The following is a 21,599-nucleotide window of genomic DNA, read 5'->3' as shown; positions in this document are numbered from 1 at the left end:
TGTGCATTTAGAATGAGACCTTCCTGATTCAACTTGAGTGGGAACTAAAATTAACTGAGCGGACAGAAAAAAACTTTGTGAGTGCGCACATGCCTTAGAGGGAACACCGCTTCCAAGGTTTTATAAATTTTTAGTTTTGTATGTTTTCTGACATATGCTGCTTTGCATATATATGTGCTGTAGAAGTTTCTATCGCTGGCATATCCAGGTAAAGAAAAGAAAAATTAGGCAGGGCTTGAAAAGCTCCAAACCTGAGGCCTGAGCTATTGCCAGCCAGAGTAGGCAGTCCTAGGCTGGGTGGACTGTACTTCTGATTCAGTATAAGGCAAATAGCCTTATCGCTCAAGAAAACTTGTGGCTGACAGGAGTAAAAGTACCACCAGACCATGTTGCCCTCCCTGGTGGTGTGGCCACGACAAATATAGAATAACTAGCTGAACCCACACAGAGCATCTGTGCACTAGTACCCGATTGTTCCCCTTGGCCCTGCTACAGCCCCCTTACTCCAGAGACCTCCCCACCCTCTCCTGAGCTCCGCTCCTGCTCAGCCTCCTCCATTCCATTGCTTCCAACATGCCATTCCCACAACTCTGGCATCCATGTGTCATTCAGCCCCTCGCTCCTACTCCAGCAGCCTCCAAATTTCCCTTCACCTCTTTTTAGGTCTCCAAACTCCACATTTGCTCTCTTCCTCTTTGTGTTTTCTTACATTTATTTTCTTTCTCTCTCCTCCTCTCTCTCTTCCTATCTTTTTGCCCCCTCCCCTTCTCTCTCTCCCCCTTCTGTCTTTTTCTCTTTTTCTTTCTCTCCCTCTTTCCCCTTTCTCTCTCCTCCCCTGTGGGTTGTCCCACAAGCCCCTGTGTGTACAGGGGCTGGCTGCTGTCCTTAGCCCCATAGGAAGGGTGCTGCTTGGAAATGCTGCAATTGCAAAGGCCCCTTCTGAGTGCACAGGGGCTTGTGTTGGTGGTTGTTGTGGTGGCATTCTCAGCTCCACTGGTCTTCTGAAGCCCCAGGAATCCTCCCTCCCTTGAGTGTGGGACGGGCCATGTGCTTGTTTTGGGGTTTCAGTGCCACCTGATCCTGTCATTTGGGCAGCAGGCCAGCCAACAGAAGGAGCTTTTGCTGCCTGTAGTGCTCTCTTATTCTCGCGCCCCCCCCACCGCTTTGTCTCCTCGCCCATTGGCCAGCTGCGCTGTTGCTTTCCTCTTCCCCTCCCAGCAGCTTGCTCGCGAAATATCACGAGAGCTGCCACACATGGGATTAACCAATTATACATAAAGAAGAAGATAGGCATGGACAGAGTTCAGGTTTGCAGGTTATGGTATGTTTTCACTTGAACCCCCAAGGTCCAGCAACTGAAGCAAGGCGGACTTTGGCCAGGGGTTGGGGCAGAGCCAGCTGTTCGGTAGAGCAGGAGGTATTAGTACGGGCAGGTTCAGATGACACAATATCAAGTCCAGTGTCACCAACCACCGATTCCCAGTGTGTGAGTCTAGTTTATTTATTATTTATCACATTTTCATACCGCGCAAAACGCAAGTTCTCTAGGCAGTTTACAAGACAATAAAAACAACCAATAAAAAGATTAACACATTTCAACAATTAAAATTTAAAACATTAAAACTATTAAAACACAATTAAAACAATGTCTAATTAAGAGCCTGGGTGAACAAATACATCTTGACTGCCTTTTTAAAAGTTGTAAGAGATGGGGAGGCTCTTATTTCAGCAGGAAGTGTGTTCCAAAGTCTCGGGGCAGCAATGGAGAAGGCCAGTCCCTGAGTAGCCACCAGAAGAGCCAGTGGCAACCGCAGACGAACCTCTCCAGATGATCTCAATGGGCAGTGTGGTTCATAGCAAAGAAGGCATTCTCTTAAATACTCAGGGCCCAAGCTGTTTAGGGCTTTATAGGTTATAACCAAAACCTTGTGCTTTGCCTGGAAACTTATCGACAGCCAGTGTAGTTCTTTTAAGATGGGAGTGATATGGTCTCTCCGAGATGACCCAGAGACCAACCTGGCTGCTGCATTCTGGAATAACTGCCATTTCTGGACTATATACAAAGGCAGCCCCACATAAAGCGCATTGCAGTAGTCAAGTCTGGAGGTGACCAGCAGATGTACTACTGTTCTGAGGTCATTAATCTCAAGAAATGGATGCAGCGGCATATCAGCCGAAGCTGATAAAAGGCACCTCTGGCCACTGCCTCAAACGGGGACACCAAGGAGAGTTCTGTGTCCAGAAGAACCTCCAGACTACATAACTGTTCCTTCTGGGGAACTGTGACCCCATCCAGAACAGGCAGGTCAGAATATTCTCCCGAGTTCCGACCCCACACAATAAGTACCTCCGTCTTATCTGGATTCAGGCTCAGCCTGTTACTTCTCATCCAGCCCATCATTGCCTCCAGGCAGGCATTTAGGGAGGTTATACCTTCTCCTGATGATGCTGACATGGAGAAATAGATTTGAGTGTCATCAGCATACTGATAGCACACTGTACCAAATCTCCTGATGATCTTTCCCAGTGGTTTCATGTAGATGTTAAACAACATCAGAGACAGTACAGAGCCCTGAGGGACACCATACTGAAGTTCAGTTTTTGAAGAACAACAGTCCCCGAGGGACACCATCTGGAATCTGCCTGAGAGATAAGAGTGGAACCACTGTAAAGCAGTGCCTCCCACTCCTAACCCCCTCAGAAGCTCCAGGAGGATACTATGGCCAATAGTATTGGCCACCGAGAGGTCCAAAAGGACCAACAGAGTCACACTTCCTCTGTCAATTCCCAATTGGAGATCATCCATCAGGCCGACCAAGGCAGTCTCCACCCCATAGCCCACCTGAAAGCCAGTCTGAAATGGGTCTAGATCAGGGATTCTCAAACTTGGGTCCTCAGGTGTTATTGGACTTCAACTCCCATAATCCCCAGCCTCAGTGGCCTTTGGTTGGGGATTATGGGAGTTGAAGTCCAATAACACCTGAGGACCCAAGTTTGAGAATCACTGGTCTAGATAATCAGTTTCATCCAAGACTGCCTGTTGGGAGGCCACCACCCTCTCAATTACCTTGCCCAGCCACGGAAGGTCGGAGACCAGTCTCTAGGTGCTCAACTCTGAGGTATCCAAGGCAGGCGTCTTCAGAAGTAGTCTAATAATTTCCTCATTAAGGCAAGGAGGCATCTTGCCTTCCCTCAGAGAAGCATTTATGATCTCTACTAGGCCTTCTACAACAATCCCCCTGCCAGATAGTATTAGCCATGTCTGGCAAGGGTCAAGAGAAGAGGCAGTAGGCCGCATCACTCCAAGCAGCTTGTCCACATCCTCACGAGTCACAAACTGAAACTGATCCAGCCTAACCATATAAGAGGAGTCGCTGGACACCTCTGATTCAGGCACTGCAGTAATTGTGGGGTCTAAATCCAGGTCGGCTCGAATAGGAGATATTTTATCCACACAAAAACCATTAAACACATCACAGCGGGTAATAGATGGTTCCAAATTCTGATTCAAGGGAGGAGTGACACATACTAGCCCTCTCAGAACCCTGAACAACTCAGCTGAACGTGAACTTGCGGACGCAATATGGGCTGAAAAGAATCGTTTCTTTGCCGCACGTATTGCCAGAGCATAGATCTTCAAATGTGCTCTATGTTGTAATCTGTCAGATTTGAGTCAAGTCTTCCTCCACTTGCGCTCCAGTCGTCTACCTTGCCACTTCATCCCCCGCAGTTCTTCCGTATACCAAGGGGCTAATTCTGAAGCGGGTCAGAGGGAATGCTTAGGTGCGATCATGTCTACTGCCCTGGTGAGCTTGCTGTTCCAGTTCTCCAATACAGCATCAACAGGATCACCGGCAGAGCCAACACTAAATCTCTCCAAGGCTTCTTGGAACCCTATTGGATCCAATAACCTCCTCGGATGGACCATTTCTAATGGGTAATGCCCCGGCGAAGGTGGGGTGTGACTGTGTATCCAAACTTAACCAGATGGTGGTCCGTCCATGACAATGGGGAAATCACAGGAGTCACACCACCCTGATCAGAGTGGAAGACCAGATCAGACATGTGACCTGCAATGTGCATCGGTCCTGAGACCCTTTGAGATAGGCCCATAGTTGTCATGGCCGCTATGAACTCCTGAGCCGTCCCAGACAAATTGGCTCCAAAGTGGACATTGAAGTCCTCCAGCATCACAAGCCTGGGAGACTCCACCAAAGCCAAGACCAAGTCCACCAGCTCAGTTAGGGACTCCATTGGGCAGCGGGGCAATCGGTACACCAAGAGAAGTCCCAGCCTATCCCTGGTCCCCAAACTTAAGTACACACATTCAATATGGTCAGTCACTTCCACAAGGACCCTGGTCAGGGAGAGGTTATTCTTATAGACCACAGCCATTCCACCTCCCTGCCCACATCCCTGCACCTGCTCCTCAACAGAGTACCTTGGAGGGAGCAGCTGGGACCAGACTGGGCCGCCAGCCTCCCCCAACCAAGTCTCTGTAATACATACCAGGTCTGCCCCTTCATCCAGAATCAGATCATGGATGGTTTCTGACTTATTCTGGACATTCCTGGCATTACAGAGGAGCAAGGTGAGAGTCTTTTGGAGTTTGGCACTGCTCCCCAAGGTCAAAGAGCTGGCAGGGCAGCCAGAAGGGGGGAAAGCTAATGGATTTCTGACTTCCCTTCCCCTGCTCTTTCTGTGTCATGGGAACCCAAAAATGGTGGATTGCCAAGCAGCACTTCCATTCGCCACCCAACATCGGTGACCAAGATGTGAAGTCAGGTACGGAGGGAAGTACTCCTGGGGGACCCAACATCTGAGATCATATGATATGAAGGAGGGAAACTAGCGGCTTGCACCAGGAGCTCTCACTCGCTGGGAACTGGCAGTTAGCAGCACCAGACTTGCAGCCACATCAGTGGATTCTGCCAAAGTGTAGCAGGAGTGACCAAGATGTATGAGAGAGCTGGTCTTGTGGTAGCAAGCATGAATTGACTCCTTTGCTAAGCAGGGCCCACCCTGGTTTGCATCTGAATGGGAGGCTACATGTTAGAGCACTGTAAGATATCCCCCCTTAAGGGGATGGGGCTGCTGTGGAAAGATCACCTGCATGCAGAAGGTTTCAAGTTCCCTCCCTTGCATCTCCAAGCTAGGGTTGAGAGAGACTCCTGCCTGAAACCTTGGAGAAGCCGCAGTCAGTCTGTGTAGACAATATTGAGCTAGATGGACCAATGATCTGACTCAATATAAAGCAGCTTCCAATGTTCTTATACAGCATACTGGACCAAAAAAAAAAGTTATTTTTGAAATAAGCAGCATTTACTTCAGCGGAATGTCTTTCTACCAAAAGCTTTAATCCTTCTGTCCGGCACTACCAAACTCAAGATTATTATAGTGTAATGATCAGCCACTGATCAGCCACTCCAACCCCTAAAGAGTGAACCGGAAGTGAACTCTGTCCTGACAGGCTGGTGACTTCCAGGGCTCTGCCAGTCAGCACCAGGTGGGTGGAACCTAGAGGGCCATGAGGCAGGAAGAGAGGGGTTTCTTTGTTGAGAAGCAGCTAGGCTGGAGGTGGGGGAAGACGGGTGGAAGGCTTAGTGAGGAGCAATGGAGTTTTGCTGCCTCATGGTCAAAAGCTAGCCTGGAGAATTCTCTCATGGAAGGACATCTGCAGATCTTTGAGACACACGATTGCAGGAAGCACGACTCTCATCAGGTTTGGGGTGAGTTCAAGTGGTGGGGAGGAAGCCAGGGCTTCTGGCAATTTAGCCTATGGAACAGTTTGTTAGGCAGTTTGCATTAGACTTTTATTTTTCTTTCATGTGCTCTGTATATCCCCGCAACTGGTCTATTGTTGTTTTACCTAGAACGTCATTCAACTAAGAAAGCAATAGCCTGTGCCCATCCAGCTAGGGCGCTGAAAGAGTCTGTATAAACTTTCAAAGGTGCTTTTGTATTTTCCTGCATCCATATTCTTTGCAACTGGGTAACCATGATTTTTAAAGTGTGCCACTCAAGTATCAGCTGGAATGCTTTTTGGAAGGAACCTTGTAATCAACTGAGTATTTTTACCTGTAACTAAAAGCTGAGAAAGCCTCAGACAGAAACTTTCTTTAGTGTTTTGAATAAAGTTTATTTTTCTTTTTGGTCTTTCCAAATTTTAACCAGCCTTGTTGAGTGCAATTTTAACTCAGGAAAGCGGGGCTGGAAAGGGGTTTACTGCAAACACACCTCAATTTGATTGTTCACCTACCAAAGTTTCTCACCACATGTAAGTTTGCACATGGAAGGTTTTTGTACTTTTCTAACAGTAAGAGAAGGAGTGTTTCCCTGGAAATTCACCAAAGCCCAGTGGGGTGGGGGATAAACTCTGTTAATAGGTTGTGGTGGCAGCGAAAAAGGTACTGGAGAAAAAGTTTAAAGGAACAGCCTTTGTGGGTGAAAGCAAGGAGAGGGGATGATTCAGCATTTTCCCTCTCACGTGGGAAGTCACCTTAAGTGGCACAGTGGAGAAATGCTTGACTAACAAGCAGAAGGTTGCCAGTTCAAATCCCCACTGGTACTATATTGAGCAGCAGTGATATAGAAATATGCTGAAAGGCATCATCTCATACTGCACGGGAGGAGGCAATGGTAAACCCATCATGTATTCTACCAAAGGAAACCACAGGGCTCTGTGGATGCCAGGAGTCGAAATCGACTTGACAGCACACTTTACCTTTACCACGTGGGCATGCCTTGAGACAAAGGCTGGGTTAAATCTGCTACATATGGCTACAAAACCCAGAGGGCTCATACTATTCACAGCTACCCTGAGAACACCTCACAGTATACATTAAATGCTCCATTCCTGCCTTAAAACCCTTTCCAAGTTATAATCTACTCCCTTTCTCTGCAACACACTTTGCATACATAATACTTACACACGCGCACACCACTAACCTGGTTTTCTTCTTCTCTATTTCTTTTAGAGACATAAACTTAGGTCGCCTACGAACACTGCGTTCTGTTAGGTAATAACAGTTTTTCTGTTTCATGGCTGGACAGACAGACAAGAACAGAAAAGTTAGATCGCACTTGCTATGCAGCAAAGTTTTTCAATCATTAGCCTTTACTGCTAACAAAGCCATTACTGGTACTAAGTTTAGACTCTCTTAGAGATTGGGGAGGTCACATCACGTACCGTCCTTCACTGGAAACCTTCTTGTGTCCCACATCTCTTAGGACCAGAGGCTTACATTAGGCACAGCACCCCACCAACTCAAGTGTGGGGCATGCATGCTGGTTCTAGGCAATTTCAAAGTCCACCCACCTTGCTAGCAAAGCCACACAGGCTCCGTGGCTAATAAGGATCGCGTGGCCACTGCAGCAGCACTTCTCCCATTGGGAAGGAGGGCAGAAGTGTTGCTGCAGCAGCTATGCAATCCTTAGTAGCCATGAAGCCTGTGCAGCTTGGCGGGCACTGTGGGTGGACTTTGAAATTGCCTAGAACCAGCACACGTGCTCCGCTCTTGGAGTGGTGGGGCACTGCGCCGAACACAAGCCTCTGTCTCTGGATGTTGAAGATGAAATTGCACCAAAAGCAAAGCAGTGAACCCAAGTCTCATGGACCATATGGGCATGGAAAGAGGCCTGAATCTGGCTTGCGGGCCAAAAGCTCTCTACCTCTGTCCTCGAAAAATGGCCTCCAATTATTTATTAATTATTATTATTATTTATTCAATTTCTATACCACCCTTCCAAAATGGCTCAGGGTGGTTTACATGGAGAAATAATAAATAAATAAATAAGATAAGTTAAGATGGATCCCTGTCCCCGAAGGGCTCACAATCTAAAAAGAAACATAAAATAGACACCAGCAACAGTCACTGGAGGTACTGTGCTGGTGGTGGATAGGGCCAGTTACTCTCCCCCTGCTAAATAAAGAGAATCACCACGGTAAAAGGTGCCTCTTTGCCAAGTTAGCAATTGGAGGCCCATTCTCTACCCTGCATGACCTAAATATTTGGTGGCCTTTGACCAAATAAGCCAGCAAAAATCCAGAAGAGTGCTAGGTTTATAAATGGTTTACAGAAAGCTCTTCTCATCAAATGAACTTAGCTGAATGACAGAGCACACTTCTACATGCAGGAGGCCCTCTAAGGTTTAATCTTTAGCATCTCCACTTAAAAAGAATCCCAGGTAGCATGGCTGACCTCTGGCTAAGATCTTGGAGAGCCACTGCTGGTCAGAGTAAATAGTAATGGGCTGGAGAAACTAGTGGCTTGCCTCTATATAAGACAGCTTTACATTAACTTTTATTTAAACTGACCTTGTATTACCACACTTCTGTGGGTTCCAGAACATTAAGAACATACCTTTAAAATCAAGCTCATAATTATGTTTTCCAGCTGAGAACTTCAATGTTGGAGACATTTCATACTGAAAAGCTTTCTCCAGATCAAGACTCAGAATTGTGGCAGCATCTTGGTCACCATCCTGCCAACACATTGCCAACAAAAAGTGTTTGCACATCATCCTAAAGATCAATGCAGGCAAACCTCATTACTCACACAGGTTCCGTTCCTCGCCGACTTCAGCAAGTAATGAAACCGCAAGTAATGAGGCATTGTGCCCAGTGTTCCTTCTAACAGGGATTCCCAGATGTTGTTAACTACAACTCCCAGAATCCCCAGCCAAAGACCGCTGCAGCTGGGGATGCTGGGAGTTGTCATCAACAACATCTGGAAATCCCTGTTAGAGGAAACAGTGATTGTGCCTATTGAAAACAGGTCATTAGGTTCCTGGATGGGGGAAATTGCAAAACAAAACAAAACCCCACTCCACCAACCTAATGCACCGCGCTCCATGTGGTCTCCTTATGCCCAGCAATGCCCCCTAAACCACGAAAAAAATGCCTTTTTAAGAAGAGCCACACAATGGTTCCTGCTTACAAAATACTAGCCGGAAATGACCACTTCTGGCCCTCTAGGAACCGTGGATATGTGGGTTTTAACCCTTTAGTATCCATGGATCACGGATGACAAGTCCACAAATAGTGAGGTTTCCCTGTAATTCGAAATCTTGGCTTGGGAAAAGCCTAAGAGCTCTGTGGGACTAAAGGTGTGAGACATAGTGATTTTTAGGAGTGAAATATTCACCACTTCCAAATAAACATGTTTAGGACTGAGATACAACTGTCCAGAACTTTACAGAAACAAGGGACAGTAGTTTTTGAGCAAATGGAGTGTTTATCCATGAAGCCAAAAGACTGTCCATGCTATTTGGTAAAGTCATAAATATTCATACTTTGAGATCTCAGGTGACTGGATGATATAAAATAGGTTCCGTGGATCAGAAAGAGGATGGCATTTTCTGGATTTTAGTTCCTGTGATGAATTGCTATCCCACAATTCCAACAGAAAACCCACAATAATTTAAGAACACATACAACATTATAGCCCATTTCAGAGGATACTTTGCCCAACTGACCTGATCTATGTGATCAATACACAAGTGCACACATTTCCACCCCCAGCACACCATTCCTTAATCATGTGGGGGCATGGCTTATCCAAGCTGCTCCTCTAGACAGTGTACATAGAACGGTAGTCCAGATTAACCACCATGCAATTAATGAAAGCCTGAGCTGGTCTGCCGCTGCATTATTTTTACGGAAAGACTTCCATGCAAGCGGCAGCTGGTGCCTCTTGCCCCTCTAAAATGCCGTGCTGATGGGATGCATCCCCAGTATCACTCGTGCAGCATCAGCATGTAAATGGTGTTGACAATACACCAACGCCGTGCGAGGGATGCCGGGGACGCATCCCATCGCCACAGCCTGGCATTTTAGATGGGCAAGTGGCACAAGCTGCCACTTGTACGCAAGTCTTTCCGTAAAAATAGTGCCCCGGCGGAAGCTTGGAAGACAGGCAGGTAGGACCCGCCTGCCACCTCTTAAGGGAACCCCTTGGATGTGCACTGAAGCAATTCACATCCCTACTTCCTATGTTCCTATCGCCTTTTCCCACATGAACCTGCCTGTATGTCAAGATGACTTTCAGGGGCTCTCCTCCAGGCACCCCTGCCTTCAGAGTTCAGGCAGGTGTACTGGACAGAGGGCTCTCCAAGTCCTCATGCTCCATCTTTGGAATACGATCCCCAGGAGGGTTGCCTGGAACCAACTCTTATGCCTTTCTGGTGCCAGGCAATGATCCTTCTGTTTTCAAGTCTTTTTTAACCCTTGACCAAAAGGTGACTTAATCTTGCTTTTACAATTTTATATTTTTACCATTTCTGCTTTTTAATTTGTAATTTGACTTTATAGTCTTTAAAATATTTTGCCGGCTGCCCTGGGAGCAGCAATGCTGAAAGGCGAGGGGAGAAATTTCCTAAATAAAATCTAGCCAAAAGTTGTACTCTTGTGCAGGAACACCACCCATTGAATTGTTTTCCACTGCTTATTAGCAGGACAGGGAAGCCTACTGGATTTTGAGCCTCTGGTACTAAACTCTCTTGGGCCAACTTCATGCATCCACAGCACTTAACAAAAGACAAGAGGGCATCACGATTCTTATGTATTTCAGAAGAGCATTACATAGATGCTACTTACTTTTTGTCCATATTCATTCCACACCCCATCGTTGTCTTTCCAGTACCAGATCCAATCTGTTGTGAGAATATAGTGAGGGGGCTTGGTCACAGAGGATGATGTGGAAAGGCGTCTCACTTTGGCAGAGCCACAGGTCATGTTGGAGAAATTGATGTCCAGGTGCTTGGGGCCACATCCAGTCTTGTGGCAGGAAACCCTGTAAGCAGCAAGTTGAAAGTTAGGAGGGGAGATTTATTTACTTATTTAATCATATTTACATTCTGTCAGATATGTGTATCTAGGCAGTGTACACAATTTAACACAAGACAGAGTAAAAACAATTAGTTTGAAATTAATTTCATTTAAAAGCCTGAGAGAACAGGTGTGTCTTGAGGGACTTAAAAAGCAATCAGAGATGGAAATGCTCTTATTTTGACAGGGAGCACATTCCAAAGCCCCGGGACAGCCACAGAGCAGGCCCGGTCCCAAGTTGCCACCAGACAATTCGGTGGTGACCGTAACTGGACCTCCCCAAACCATCTTAATAGGCCGCTGGGTTCATGACAAAGGAAGAGCTCTCTTAAGTACCCTGGACCCAAGCCTTTCAGGGCTTTATAGATAATAGCCCGCACTTTGTATTTCGCTCGGTAACATGTTGGCAGCCAGTGCAGTTCTTTCAGAATCGGTGTCATATGGTCTCTCTGAGTTGTCCTGGAGACCTGTCTGGCTGCTTCATCCTGTACCAATTGTAGTTTCCAGACAAAGGCAGCCCCACGTAGAGTGTATTACAGTAGTCAAGTACTTATAGCTTTAACATTCTCCAAAGAATGGAAAAGCTGATTCTTTATGCTGAGAACAAAATTGTCTTTTGGCACCTTAAAGATTAGCAGATTTATTTTAGCATAAGGTAGGGGGTCCCGTGGCCAAAGGCATACCATTTGGGAACCCCTGGGATAAGCTTTCATGGGCTAGATCCCACGTCAGACTTATCCTCAGTTTGACAGATATAGATGTACATGGGTACAGAGGAGCACACACAATCAAACAAATGAACAGTGTGGCAAACAGGCCATGAAACCAAGAGATACAATTCACATGTTAATTCAACATTTGTATAATCTGTGTACACAGATACATGTTAAGAACATTAGAGCAGCCCAGCTGAATCAGGCCCAAGGCCTGTCTAGAAAAGCATCCTGTTTCACACAGTAGCTCAACAGATGCCTCTGAGAAGCCCATAGACAAGAGGTGAGGGCATGCCTTCTCTCTTGCTGTTGCTCCCCTGCAACTGGTATTCAGAAGCATCATGCCTCTGAGGCTGCAGGTGACCCACAGACACCAGGCTAGTAACCATTGATAGACTTGACCTCCATGAATTTGTCTAAGCCATTTTTATGTTATAGCTGTACACTTCCTACCTGTATCCATTACAGTTCACTTTTTAAATTTTATTTATTATATATTTATAAATTGCCTGATATTGAACATCTCCAGATGGTTTACATACAATTCAAAAAATTAAAAACAGAAATAAAGGCTGGCACAGTCATTCACACAAACATGTACATGCCTACAGGCATCTGAACACACGTAAAACATAATGTCTGAATAGCACTATTTCACACATTATGGCAGCACTACAGGAAATGCAATGTTCTAAGAACTCATTTTAAAGCCAAGGCAATAAGGGTGCAGCAACTGTCAGAAAGTGGAAAATAAGGTGTGTCCATACAGCTCAGGCAAAATCCAAGTGAAACAACTCTGTATTACTCCTCCAGTCTGAGGGCTTCCCGGTAACGAATACCTATCCATCCAGCACGTTATTTTTACTTATAGTAGGCCCCTGCCTATCACACCCTGATACTGTTCTCCTTTGCAAAACCTAAAAAGTGGGCGAAGAGACTAAAAACTCTAAGAAGAGAAAGATGCTTCCTCTCTCTGAAAAATCATGGTCTTAAATTTAAGTTGGATTAGTTCCAGGTTGTGACTCGTGAGGATGTGGACGAGCTGATTGGAATCGTGAGACCTACCATCTGCTCTCTTGACCCTTGCCTGGCATGGCTTATAATATCTGGCAAGGGGGTTGTTGTAGAATGCCTGGTAGAGATTATAAATGCTTCTCTGAGGGAAGGCAGAATGGCTCCTTGTCTTAAGGAGGCTATTATTAGACCAGTTCTGAAGAAGCCTGACTTGGATCCCTCAGAGTTGAGCAACTACAGGCCTGTCTCCAACCTTCCGTGCCTGAGCAAAGTAATCGGAAGGGTGGTGGCCTCCCAGCTCCAGACAGTCTTGGAGAAAACTGATTATCTAGACCCATTTCGAACTGGCTTTTGGGTGGGCTATGGGGTGGAGACTGCCTTGGTCAGCCTGATGGATGATCTCCAATTGGGAATTGACAGAGGAAGTGCGACTCTGTTGGATCTCTCGGCGGCTTTCGATACTATCGACCATAGTCTCCTTCTGGAGCATCTGAGGGGGTTGGGAGTGGGAGGCACTGCTTTGCAGTGGTTCCACTCCTACCTCTCGGGCAGGTTCCAGATGGTGTCCCTTGGAGACTGCTCTTCAAAATTTGAACTTCAGTATGGTGTCCCTCAGGGCTCCGTATTGTCTCCGATGCTGTTTAACATCTATATGAAACCGCTGGGAGAGATGATCAGGAGATTTAGTGCACGGTGCTATCAGTATGCTGATGACACCCAAATCTATTTCTCCATGTCAATATCATCAGGAGAAAGCATAACCTCTCTAAATGCCTACCCTGGGAATGGAGATGGGCTGGATGAGGGATAACAAACTGAGACTAAATCCAGATAAGATGGAGGTACTCATCGAGAGGAGTCAAATCTCAGGAGAGGAGTTTGATCTGCCTGTTCTGGATGGGGTCACACTTCCCCGGAAGGAACAGATACGCAGTCTGTGGGGTGCTTCTGGATTCAAGCCTCTCCCTAGTATCCCAGGTCAAGACAGTGGCCAGAGGTGCCTTCTATCAGCTTCAACTAATATGCCAGCTGCGTCCATTTCTTGAGATAAATGAGCTCAGAAGAGTGGTGCATATGCTAGTAACCTCCCGACTGGATCACTGCAATGTGCTCTGTGTGGGGCTGCCCTTGTGTGTAGTCCAGAAACTACAATTGGTACAGAATGCAGCAACCAAGTTGGTCTCTGGGTCATCTTGGAGAGACCATATTACTCCCGTATTGAAAGATCTACACTGCCTGCCGATAAGTTTCTGGGCAAAATACAAGATGCTGGTTATAACCTATAAAGCCCTAAACGGCTTGGGCCCTGGGTATTTAAAAGAATGACTTCTTCGTTATGAACCCCACCACCCATTGAGATCATCAGGAGAGGTCCATCTGCAGTTGCCACCAACTTGTCTGGTGGCTACCCAGGGGAGGGCTTTCCTCTACTGCTGCTCCAAAGCTTTGGAACACGCTCCCTGCTGAAATAAAATCCTCCCCATCTCTGTCAACTTTTAAAAACTCTTTAAAGACTCATCTGTTCACCCAGGCTATTAATTAAATATTGTTTTAATAGTTTTAACTTTGTTTTAAAGCTTAAATTGTTGTAATGTTTTAACTTTTACTGTAGCATTTATTTTGTTTCAACTAATGATTCAACTTTTTCTGTTTTTTTGCTTTGTTGTAAACCACTCAGAAATGTGAGTTTTGGGCGGTATAAAAATAGGTTAAATACATAAATAATAAAATAAGCGTGGCTGCACAGCTTTCCATGATCAGGCGTCTGGGGGTGCCCTACTCTCACAATCATAGGTAGACTATCACGCTTACAGAGTCCATCTCTTCAGACAAATGCAACAAACCCTGGATACCTGAAGGACAGCCTGCTCCCAAGGGTTTCTGCCCGCCCAACAAGATTGTTAGAGCGGCCTTTGTTCCATGAGAGAGGCTACATTGTCATGCACACGGGACAGGGCCTTCTCTGTTGTTGCCCCCAGGCTCTGGAATGCTCTCCCAGCAAATATCCGCCCCTTGACTCCTGAGGCTGTTTTTAAAACACAACTAAAGGCCCTTTTATTTGTTCAGGCTTTTACCGCTTAGGGCTGCCAGGTCTCTCAGCTTTCCTGTTTCTGTTTTTCTTTTTAAGGATTGTTTTTTGCTGTTTTGTGATTTTTTTCTTTCTCACTGATTTTATGATTTTTGATGTAACTTTTGTGGAATTTAATTGTATTTTAACTTTTGTAAACCACCCTGAGAATGCATTATGAAAGGCAGTATAGAAACTGAATAAATAAATAAAAATAAGCATGAAGAGCAGGGCCAGGAGGCTGAGTGGCGGGCAGCGGCTGGGATTTCTGACCCTTTTCAAGCCCTGCAAGGAGTGTTCCCTCTAAGGCGTGCACATATTCACAAGTTTTTGGATGTCCACTCAGTTAATTTTAGATCCCGCTCAGGTTGAACCAGGAAAGCCCCATTCTGAATGCACATGTGCACTCACTGCCTTGATACTGCTGCCCAGAACAAAACTCATTCTGCACACAGATGGAAAAAATGAGAGAGAACACTGCTGCAAGCCTGTTCAGTGGGCGTTCTGTGCACACCTGAACATGACTACTGTCATTACAAGAACTAGAAGCCATTCCCCAACCAAAGAAAAAACAGAAAGCTGAGGCCCTCACTAACATAAGAAGAGTTCAAGGGCTGCACAAAAAGGCCTTCAAGGTCATATGCTGGTTAGTCATTTGTTCCCCCACCAGATGTAACCTGAGCTAATCTAGAGTATTTTCTGCCAGTTTTAATTGAGGCTCTGTGCATTGCAATAGCAGGTTCTTAATGCGGAGGGTTTACTGTTTTTTCAGAGCTGGCTTGTGAAGAAAGCATTTTAGGTCAATGTCTGTCCAAAATAAGACCATTCCCAACTTATTTAAGGTTTGTACACAGCCGCTTTGATATCACAGCTCTTGGCTACAAAGCCACTCTAAAAGAGAACGTTTGCTTGATCAGACCAAAGCCCTCTCTAATCTAGCCTCCTGTTTTTCAAAAAATGAAGAGGAAGCCCATAAACAGGGCATGAAAGCAATTAGTCGCTAAGCCAGGCCAAAAGGTTTTAGACATCGGTACCATCTCAAGACAAATGCTCAGTGATTTTTGGCAAGGCCTACTCACCTCCAGCCACCTTAAGTGGCTCAGTGGGGAAACGTTTGACTAACAAGCAGAAGGCTGCCGGTATGGATCCTTGCTGGTACTATATCAGGCAGCAGTGAATATGCTGAAACAGAGGCGTAACTAGGGAAAACGGCGCCCGGGGCAAGCACTGAAATGGCGCCCCCCGCCCCCCCAACATACTACATTATACTTAGGTTTTTCCTCACAAGCGCCCGCCGCCAAGCCAGGCCACTGACTGGCCGCCAGGCGCCAGCAAAGCAATGGGGGGGGGGCGGCGCGGAAGGGACCGCTCATGGGGGAGGGGGCACCGATGCGCTCCCTTGACTGCTGCAGCGCTGCTGCACTGAGCAGGAAACATTTGTATTAACAAAAAAATTTTTAAAAAAATTAAAAAATATATTTTTTGTCATGGCGGCGCCCCCCACGTGACCAGAAAAGATGGCGCCCGGGGCACGTGCCCCCCCTGCCCCCCCTATAGTTACGCCTCTGTGCTGAAATATGCTGAAAAGCATCATATACTGCGTGGGAGGAGGCAATGGTAAACCCCTCCTGTATTCTTCCAAAGGAAATCACAGGGCTCTGCGGGCGCAAGGAGTCAAAATCGACTTGATGGCACACTTTACCTTTTACTCGCCTCCACCCAGAGATGGAAAGTAAGTGATTAATTGTTGCACTTAAACTTTCTCTCTGTTATCACACCTTCTTTATCCTTGCCCCTAAACAATCAGGGTAAAATTGCAGGCATTTTTGCACAGAGGGAAGGGTTAGGGTAAAAATGAACAAACTGTTGTGCTCTCTCCATAGAGTAATCCTTGGAGGACTTTCCTGCCAATTGTCATTCCCATTCCTCCGACAATGTGGATAAAATTGTATAATAGTTTTTGCGTTAATTTTTTAAAAGCTTTTAGAAACACTATTGCAAATTTGGCTGCTGCAGGCCTGATGGTCAGGACAATAAAAGCAGGATAACACACTGAAAGCTGAAAGTATTGCAATGCTATCCATCTCTCGGGGTATTGACCTTGTCAAAAAACACAATGAGCATTGGTTCCCCCAGATAGTACCAACCACCCCACTAGTTCATGCACTAAATAGCACCCCCCGTTGCTCTTTAGCAACTGACATTCCAAGGTATACTGCTTCTGAACATGAAGGTTCCACATAGCCATTGATATATTTGTTCTCCATGTATTTGTCAAATCCACTTTACAAGGCATCAAAGTTAATAGGGACCCTTATACAGTGGTCCCTCGACTTACAAACTACTCAACATAAGTATTTTTCGAGTTAAAAACGGCAGTTTTAGATCCGGTTTTAGATGCGGTTTTTTCGACTTACAAATTTTTAGATGGGGTTTCCTCGACTTACGAATTTTACATGCGGTTTCCTTGACTTGCCTGCCTGTTTACTGCCTGTTTATTCTTGAAAAGAAATGTTCCTGTGCAGTTTGCAAGCCTTACTGGGGGTCTGGGTCTTTTTTCTAGGCTCCGGAACGCATTAATCCGTTCCCAATGCATTCCTATGGGAAACCGCTTTTCGACTTACGAACTTTTCGACTTACAAATGTGCATTTGGAACGGATTAATTTCTTAAGTAGAGGGACCACTGTATCTTGTGGCAGCAAATTCCATAAATTAACTATGGGATTACATGACGGGATTACACCCCCCACAGAAGGAACAGGCATACAGTTTGGGAAAACTCCTGGATCCAGGTCTCACCCTGGTATCGCAGGTGGAGACTATGGCCAGGAGTGCTTTCTACCAGCTTTGGCTGATTCAACAGCTGCATCTATTCCTTGAAGAGGATGACCTCAAAACAGTGGTGCATCAGCTGGTAACCTCCAGGCTTAACTATTGTAATGCGCTCTATGTGGGGCTGCCTTCCTATGCAGTTCGGAAACTTCAGTTAGTTCAAAATGCGGCAGGGAGAGACTATATTATGCCTGTTTTCAAACAGCTGCCCTGGCTGCCAATATATTTCTGAGCAAAATACAGTGCTAGTTATTACCTTTAAAGCCCTGAACGGCTTAGGTCCGGGTTACCTTAGAGCAGGGGTACACAACTCAAATGCCTTGGTGGGCCAGAATCAACCATGACTTGGTGTGTGGGGACCAAGGTTAATTTCAACACATTAATTATTACAATTAACTTAATTATTTGCAATATTAATGAAAGGCAGAGGGTTGGAGTCAGGGCTAGGAGTGAGGGGGAAGAGAGAAGGTGATAGCAGTAGGCTGCAGCCCAGGGGTGGGGGGATATTAGGACTCAAGTGGCCAACCACATTGAACCACTGCTGTTGATCAGCATAAAAGACCAAGAGTTCTTCATAGATTCTTCTGTTGCTACAGGATATTCTTACCGTAGGCCAGCAAAAAGGTCCCCCGGGCCTTATGTTGTGCAGGACTGCCTTAGAGAGTGCCTTTTTCTACATCATCCCCACCACATGTTAAGGTCATCTGAGGAGGTCTGTCTCCAGTTAGCACCAGTATGTCTGGTGGCGACTCAGAGGTGAGCCTTCTCTGTAGCTGCTCCTGGGCTGTGAAATGCACTCCTGGCAGAAATCCGTAGCTTGAGTTCATTGTTGGCCTTCAGGAGAGCCCTTGTTTGGCCTGGCCTTCCAGGGTTTAACTTTTTAAAATGTTTTAATTTTTAATGATTTTTAACTGTTTTTAAATTGTTTTGTAATTATTGTTTTTAAAGGACTGATTCATGGGTTTTATTTTTGTTGCTATGCACCGCTTGGAGGCCATTTGAATGGGGCAGAATTGAAATTGAAAGGCTGTGGCAGAAAAAGACCAAAATAATCCCAGTGGTCATTGGCGCCCTGGGTGCAGTTCCAAAAGACCTTGAAGAGCACCTCAACACCATAGGGGCCACAGAAATCACCATCAGCCAATTACAAAAAGCAGCTTTATTGGGAACAGCCTATATTCTGCGATATCTATAACAATTGACAATAAAATTCTGGCATCCCAGGTCCTTGGGAAGGACTCGATGTCTGGATAAAACAAATCAGTCAATAACACCTGTCTGACTGTGTAAACAAGAAATAATAATAATTCGATTTCTATACCGCCCTTCCAAAAATGGCTCAGGGCAGTTTACAAAGAGAAATAACAAATAAGATGCCTCTCTTAAATAAATAAGTACTTCCTTTTATCTATCCTGTATCCATTGTCAATGCATTTCATTGGAGGACCCCAATGAGAGACTGAAGCCCTAGTATTTTGAGAGAAGAAGAAGAGAGAGTGTCTCTATCTAGACTGCTTCATGCTTATTCATTTTGTCCTTTTATATTTTACCTCTTCAAACAACACATTCTCAATACAGTTTACAATAGTTAGAACAACATTGTTTCTGCAAGCTCACGTCCAGCGGAGTTGTCTAGGGTTGTGAGAGGGCTAGTACACACCTCTCCACCCTGAATGAGTATTTGGATCCATGAGTTACCCTTTGTGACATTTTTATTAAGTTTTTTTGCAAATAAAATCTCTCATATTCGAGCTGAATTAGACTCTACAGTTACCACAGAGTCTACTGTGGAGGTGTCCAGCAGCTCCTCATGTGGTTAAACTGGATCATTTCAGTTTGTGACTCCCAAGGATTTGGTTGGACAAGATACTTCTGACACTGTGCCTTACCATCTGTCCTCTTGCCCCTTGCCCAGCATGGCTTATATGATCTAGCAGTGAGGTTCTTGGAGAAGGCCTTGTTAAGATCATTAATGGTTCTCTGATAGATGGCAGGATTCCTCTTTGTCTCAAGGAGGCAATTAGACCACTCTTGAAGAGGCCTGCATTGGATCCCTCAGACTTAGGCAATTATAGGCCTGTCTCCAACCTCCAATGGTTGAGCAAGGTAATCAAGAGGGTGGTGGCGTCTCAGCTCCAGGCTGTCTTGGAGGAAGCGGATTACCTGGACCCATTTCAAACTGATTTTTAGGCAGGCTATGCAGCTGAGATGGCCTTGGTCCTGCCTGTTGGATGATCTCCAATTAGGATTGACAGGGGGAGCGTGACTGTTAATCCTTTTGGATCTCTTGGCGGCTTTCGATACCATCGACCATGGGATACTTCTGGGGCGCCTGAAGGGGTTCAAGTGGGAAGCATGGCTTCGCAGAGGTTCTGCTCCTACCTCTTGGGTAAGTTCCAGATGGTGTTGCTTGGAGACTGTTGTTCTTCAAAACAAGAGCTTCAAAATGGAGTACCACAAGGCTCCATACTGTCTCCAATGCTTTTTAACATCTACAGGAAACTGCTGGGAGAGATCATCAGGGGATTTCTTGCAGGGTGTTATCAGTATGCTGATGACACCCAAATCTATTTCTCCAAGTCGACTTCATCAGGAAATGGCCTAACTTCCCTAAATGCCTACCTGGAGGCAGTAATGGGCTGGATGAGGGAGAACAAACTAAAGCTGAATCCAAGCAAGATGGAGGTACTCATTGTGGGAGGTCAAGACTTAGGAAGTGGTCTAAACATGCCTGTTCTATGTATGTAGTCTGGGAGTACTTCTGGACCCAAACCTCTCCCCAATTTCTCAGGTAGAGGCTGTGGCCAGGAGTGCTTTCTATCAGCTTAAGCTGATTCGCCAGCTAAGTCTATTTCTGGAGATAAACAGTGGTGCATATGCTGGTAAAATCCAGGCTTGACTATTGCAATGTGCTCTGTGTTGGGCTGCCTTTGTATGTAGTTCGGAAACTGCACTTAGTACAGAATGCAGCAGCCAGGTTGGTCTCCAGAGTTGCCCAAAAAGATCATATTACAGCCATTTTAAAAGAACCACACTGGCTGCCAATAAGTTTCCAGGCAAAATACAAAGTGCTGGTCATTACCTATAAAGCCCTAAATGGCTTGGGCCCAAGGTATTTAAGAGAATGCCTTTTTCCTCATCAACCCCGTCTGTTAAGGTTGTCTGGGGAGGCCCAATTGTGGCGTGGTTGGTGGCAACTCAAAACCAGGCCTTTTCTAGAGTTGCCCCAAGACTCTGGAACACATTTCGTAATGAAATTAGAGTTTCCCCTTCTCTGTTTTTAAGGAGAACCTAAAAACATACTTGTTTAGTTAGGCTTTTAGTTTTAAAGTTTCGGTTTTTAGAGTTTTACTGTATTTAAATTGTTTTAATTATATTAATATAATATTTTAATGGTTTTATATTGTGAATAGCCATGGGACTTTTTGTATGGGGCAGTATACAAATGTACTAAATAAAAATAATAAAATAAAACCCCAAAGTGACAGCAGAAAACCATATAGAATACTCAAAATACAAGTAAAAACTCAGCAGCAGAATCTCTGCTTTAAAAAAACAGCAAGGTAGCAACATAAGAGAGATCTGTGTCAGTATACTTCAGAGTCAAACAGGAAGATATTCCTAATATATTTGTACCTTTCATTAAATGGGTCGCAGTAGGCCTCCTCAATTTTCTCCATATTGGTCAAATCTTTCCACTGGGTACCTTCAGAGATCTGCCATCTATATGGCAAATGGAAGTGAACGCGAATACATTTATCTAGGCAAAGTAAAACCATGTTGTATTAGATTTTTGGTAACAAAAGTGGATTTAAGGTAGAAATGCTCAAGGAGTTGGTGCAATGAGACTGCCAGAAATAAAGGCCTGGGGCATGAAGCCAGAGAGAAATGCTTTCTAGGGGGCTTACAGTGGCCAGTTACTCCCCACTGTCTGGTTCACACATATGTACACACCACTTGATTTCTCACTGCTTGTTCACTCAACCTTTGATGACTTGCAACTGAATTTACATAGGAAAGGGTTATGTTGAGCTGACAATGGGCAATATTTATTTATTTAGTATATTTGTACACTCCCCCAAACCCATGTCTCTGAGTTTCAACTCTCGTGAAAGTTCTGAGATAATTAATCTTCTTTGAGAC

The 21,599-nt window shown here is 45.3% G+C and overlaps 1 protein-coding gene across 1 annotated transcript in view; it reads right to left on the bottom strand.

Moving 5' to 3' along the window:
• LOC128328571 (protein mono-ADP-ribosyltransferase PARP12-like) overlaps nucleotides 1-21,599 on the bottom strand; it is a 43,996-nt gene that overhangs the window by 10,526 nt on the left and 11,871 nt on the right. The window contains exons 5-8 of the mRNA XM_053258705.1: nucleotides 21,093-21,216; nucleotides 10,598-10,793; nucleotides 8,364-8,484; nucleotides 6,949-7,045 (exon numbers count right to left, since the gene is read on the bottom strand). Coding sequence (XP_053114680.1) covers nucleotides 6,949-7,045; nucleotides 8,364-8,484; nucleotides 10,598-10,793; nucleotides 21,093-21,216 — 538 coding nt within the window. The remainder of the gene's footprint in view (nucleotides 1-6,948; nucleotides 7,046-8,363; nucleotides 8,485-10,597; nucleotides 10,794-21,092; nucleotides 21,217-21,599) is intronic.

This window comes from Hemicordylus capensis, chromosome 5, assembly GCF_027244095.1.
Source record: "Hemicordylus capensis ecotype Gifberg chromosome 5, rHemCap1.1.pri, whole genome shotgun sequence".
Lineage (NCBI taxonomy): Eukaryota > Metazoa > Chordata > Lepidosauria > Squamata > Cordylidae > Hemicordylus > Hemicordylus capensis.
This window is presented reverse-complemented; position numbering and strand designations above follow the sequence as displayed.